Source organism: Hipposideros armiger, unplaced genomic scaffold (assembly GCF_001890085.2).
Source record: "Hipposideros armiger isolate ML-2016 unplaced genomic scaffold, ASM189008v1 scaffold_102, whole genome shotgun sequence".
Lineage (NCBI taxonomy): Eukaryota > Metazoa > Chordata > Mammalia > Chiroptera > Hipposideridae > Hipposideros > Hipposideros armiger.
Window position 1 is genome coordinate 3561377 of NW_017731452.1, and position 4586 is coordinate 3565962.

At 45.6% G+C, this 4586-nt stretch overlaps 2 protein-coding genes across 2 annotated transcripts in view; both read left to right on the forward strand.

The window, feature by feature from the left end:
- The window catches only part of FA2H (fatty acid 2-hydroxylase), a 70806-nt gene extending 69848 nt beyond the window's left edge, over positions 1-958 (forward strand). The window contains exon 7 of the mRNA XM_019646401.1: positions 670-958. Coding sequence (XP_019501946.1) covers positions 670-749 — 80 coding nt within the window. The 3' untranslated portion in view covers positions 750-958. The remainder of the gene's footprint in view (positions 1-669) is intronic.
- A 1590-nt stretch (positions 959-2548) lies between these two features.
- Positions 2549-4586, forward strand: part of MLKL (mixed lineage kinase domain like pseudokinase) — a 28401-nt gene continuing 26363 nt past the window's right edge. Inside the window, exon 1 of the mRNA XM_019646402.1 lies at positions 2549-3012. Coding sequence (XP_019501947.1) covers positions 2559-3012 — 454 coding nt within the window. The 5' untranslated portion in view covers positions 2549-2558. The remainder of the gene's footprint in view (positions 3013-4586) is intronic.

Sequence of the window (4586 nt, forward strand, 5' to 3'; positions counted from 1 at the left end):
TACAGTAAAAAAAAATGTAGATTCACATACCTGAATTGTTCCAAATGTGTTTAAAAGCTTTCCAGTAATTGAATCGAGTGTAAGTTTCTACGTTGAAATTTAGGTAAATTAAAATTAAATGAAATTAGGGATTTAGTCCCTCTGTAGCTCTAGCCACATTTCCAGTGCTCAGCAGTCACGTGGGCTAGTGGCTACAGTGTTGGGTGGCAGAGTGCTAGATAAAGTGGTCCAGGAAGATGTCACTGCAGAGATGTCATCAGACCTGAGACCTAAATTAAGAGAAGCCAGCATCTGACATCTGGGAACAGAGCCTCTCGGGAGCGATAGGTGTAAAGCCTTGAAGCAGGAATGAACATGGCGACTTCACTGAGAAGGAAGAGGCTGAAGTATGAAAGAGCGGGAGGAAGAGGCAGGCAGGAGCCAGCTTTCCCAGGAGGTCAGGCCACGTAAGGACTCCGGGTTTATTCCAATGGCATTTTGAGGAGACCAGGAACACAGGTACTCTGCTCTTGACTTCTGTCAGGATGGCCCTGCGAGGTGGGAAGGCCAGCGGGGACAGATGTTACAAACTGCCCGAGTGCTGTCTCCTTTTCTGACTCCCTTCCTAAGCAGATTTCTCCCCCTCCTTTGACAGTGCCTCACCTTCTCCCCATTCATCTCCCTCTCTAGGATTTGGCATCAGCAGTAAATTTTGGGATTACTTGTTCCATACCCTTATGCCAGAAGAACCTCACCTGAAGATGCAGTGACAACTCCCACCCCACCGTGGCCCCTATCCCATCCCCGCCCCCATCCAGATCCTTCAAAGACGGTTTGCTTGGCCAGGCAGGATGGGCTTTGTCTGGCCCTCGGGCTTGGCGGAGGGTGCTGGGGAGACCCTGAAGACTGACACTGACCTCCTGACCCACAGGAGGGTCAAGTCCACTTGGTGGCGAAACAGCCCTCAGGGACTAGCTCTTCCCTGNCTGTTGTTCAGCATCTTAGCTGTGGAGGACAGTGTCACTGGCCCTCATATGTGGGATCCGAACCGGGGCCCTCTGGCATCCCAAACCAGTTCTTAACCATTGCGCCACTCGGCCGGCCCCCAGGTGCCCAGTTTTGATGGCTTAGATCAAGGTTTCTCAACTCCTGCACTATTAACATTTTGGGCTGGCTAATTCTTTGTTGTGGAAGGGCTGTCCTATACACTGTAGCACCCTGACATCTACCCACCAGCTCCCGTACCCCAGTTGTGGCAACCAAAAATGTCTTCAGACATTGCAGGAAGTCCCTGAAGGGCAAAATCACCTTTGATTGAAAATTGACTTAGACATATCAAGTTTCACCCCTAGAACCACGGATGGGGCCAGCTCCCCACAAACACGTTGCTGAAGAGGGAGAAGCAGATAGCCACTAAAAATCTGGGCAGTAATAGGAAGTAGAGAAATGGATGCTTCAAAGGCAACACAAATGTCCACCACAATTCCTGAGGCCTGACAAATGCCTCTGAGGGGGTCAGCACTTATAACACGAAGTTTTATTGATGCATAGGCCAATGGAGGAGGGTAGAAAAAATTTACAGCTTGCTAAAAACACAACAGAGAGGACTGGGTTGAGGACTAGGGAGGCAGGGATGCTCAAACATTGGGAAAAGAGACAGGAAATTTTGAAACTGACAGAAGCCAACTTCTATTATTATACTGAATATCCTTGGCCAGCTGTTGCCGAGGTTAAAATTGGGACTTCATAAGCAATATCCAGTTGGCAGACATGTTTTATTTGGCCAACACAGTGTTGCACTGCACAGTTTTTCAAACATTTTTTGACATGGTTGCAAGATTTTTAAATCGAGAGATTTAACATAAAAATCCAGATTTCTGACTATTCTTTAAAAACTGGAAGGTCTTCCACCATGGAACTTTTTATCCTTGAAGAGCAATAGTCAGTGCCTTGCTGGGTAGCCCTGGCCTTCTTTAGACAGGGCCTGAGCTTTCCAACCCAGCATCCAATAGTCACCCCTAGACTTTGGCAAGATATATGTGTTAGAACTAACAAATAGGCCCCAAAATATAATGGCTCAAATGCAATCGAAGTTTATTCCTCATTCACCTAACAGCCCATGGCAGATGTTCCAGGTCTGTGAGTAGCCTTCCTCTAAGCGATGATTTGGGGATCCAGGATTCTTCCTTCTTGGGACTCCACCACCCCTAGGGCTGCACCATCCCATGCATCCAGCTGATAATGTGTAAAGGAGACAAACCTGTCTCAGTCCAAAGTAGCACATGTCATATCTCCTCACAGCCCATTGGCAAGAACTAATCACATGGCCACATCAAGCCCCAAGGAAGGCTGAGAGATCCAGTCCTAGCCAGACCAACCCTTCCCAGCCACAGCTCTGTCATTGTGGACAGACAGAACAGATTTTGGCAGACAGCAAGCCATCTCTACCTTACATGAAAATAGTGGGGAGACCTCTTCAGCCATTTAAATCACAGACACCCTTGAGGTTCCCTTAGTCCAGTAGTAAATATGCAGGAGATCCTGGGACTTTTAACAAATTCCATCAGTTTCTTCCAGGTATGGATAACTTGAGGGACATCATCTCCTTTGGCTGGCATATCTACAGACAATGTGAAGAGATGAAATACTGCCGGAAACAGTGTGAGCGTCTCAGGGACCGTGTTCACCACCTGCTGGAGTGTCTGGAAAAGCTTCAGGACCTAGGAGAAAAAAACCTGCCCACTGAGATCACCAATACCGTGTACCGTTTCCAGGCTGCCCTAGGAGAAGCTAAGAAGCAGATAGATAAGTATAGCAATAAATCCAATATCCTTAAGTTTTTAACAGTAGAGAAGAACAAAAGGCTCTTTGATGACATAAACAAGAGTCTGAAAGATATCTGGGAGCAGCTTTCGCTTCAGCTTCAAACGCATCAGTATGTGCGTCTTTTAAGCATCAACGCAACAGCTTGCTGGCAAGAAGAAGATCAGCAGGATGCAGAGGAAGACTGGAGGACCTTCCAAGGACTAAGTGGTAAGGTTTATTTGTGTGTGTGTGTGTGGAGGGGGGGGTGTAATTGGGCGCATTTTTGTCTCATTCTGATTTACCAAAGGAGCAGGAAGGATGAAGAGGTTTGAGCAGGTGTTTATTCATGTGATTCAGACCTCCTAACTTCCCAGGGCCCAGAGATGGTAGAGGCTGGTGAAATCTGGGCAAACCAGAGGGGGAGAGAGTGTCTGGGGCAGGAGGAGAATGATACTAAGTCTTCTTTGCGCATTCTCTCTTTGATGTGATACCTGGAAATCCAGAAGCTAATTCCTTCCAGCCTTTGTGTTTCCAGGACCTTCAGTTAATATGTAAATTACCCAGGAGGAAGAATTAACTGCCATTGAAGGACAGATATGGGCTGAGAAATGCATCATTAGGCAATTTCATCNTATAGTGGGAGAAGATGCAACAATCATCAGGAAAGTTTGATGCTTGCTCAGGCAAAGGCCATTTAAATTCTGGTCAATGTAAAGTAAATATGCAGGTTGATCCTAGCAATTTATCTTACCTGATTTTCTAGCAGCAATCCAGCTGTACTGGCAGAGGACAGGCCCATAGCCATTATATTTATTTCTGGTGTTATACTTCCAGACATGCTGTCTTTGGGCATTTCCTAGTTGACCTGAAGAACTGCTCTCTTTAACTGACTTTGTTTCACTTCTTCATTGGCTCTGGCCTCCTATCTCTGCCTTTGAACTTTGTGCAATTTCTTACTGTGCCAGCACAATGCCCAACTTGTAACAGGTCCCTGAAAATGTTAGTCTTGCCTCTTATCAGATCTCTGGCAGGTTGCATTATTTGGTCTTTGCTTCTCCACATGTTCCCTTGCCTCTGCTGCCCTCTTGTGACAATATGAGGTTCTGCCCCCTTACAACTGCCCTCACTGTCTTGAAATCCAACGTTTGGGACTGTAAAATTCAGCACTTTTCTACCTTACCTGTTCTCTTGACTTACTGTTGTGTCTCATCTATTATTTTTGATAGGAAGCTGGAACTATGTACATGAACTTTCCAGTTCTAACTTTCTATTAAAGATATGATGGCTGCAAAAACTTGGAGCTTTCTTTAGAGTCAGGTGATAACAGCATAATGAATACATTGTATCTATTAAGAATGCTATGGCATGAATGTGAAATTTGGAAAATAGCAGGACTGTCATCCTCATGCCATCACAGATACTTTCTAAGCTTTTATCAGGGAAAAAGAAGAAATGATAAGAAAAGGAAGAAAAAAAAATGTTTTGGCCAAAGAATAAAGGGGCAGGGGTAGGTGATCCTGTCTTCATTTAGGTCCCCTAAAAGGCAAAACCTAAAACAAGAACATGGATGCAGGTAGTTTATTTGGGGGGGTGATTGCAGAAATAAGACACAAAAGATTGGAAAGGATTAGAAAGGGAAAGTGGGGGAGCCGTATAAGGACGAGTATGTGAGCTTCTCATACAGATTCTGCAGGGACATCTTGAGAAGCAGACAGAGTACCTGCCAGAATGGTCCACCTAAAGGACAAGAGGCTGGAACACTTATCCCCCCAGTTTCCTCTCCTAGTGGTTGAGTATTGTCT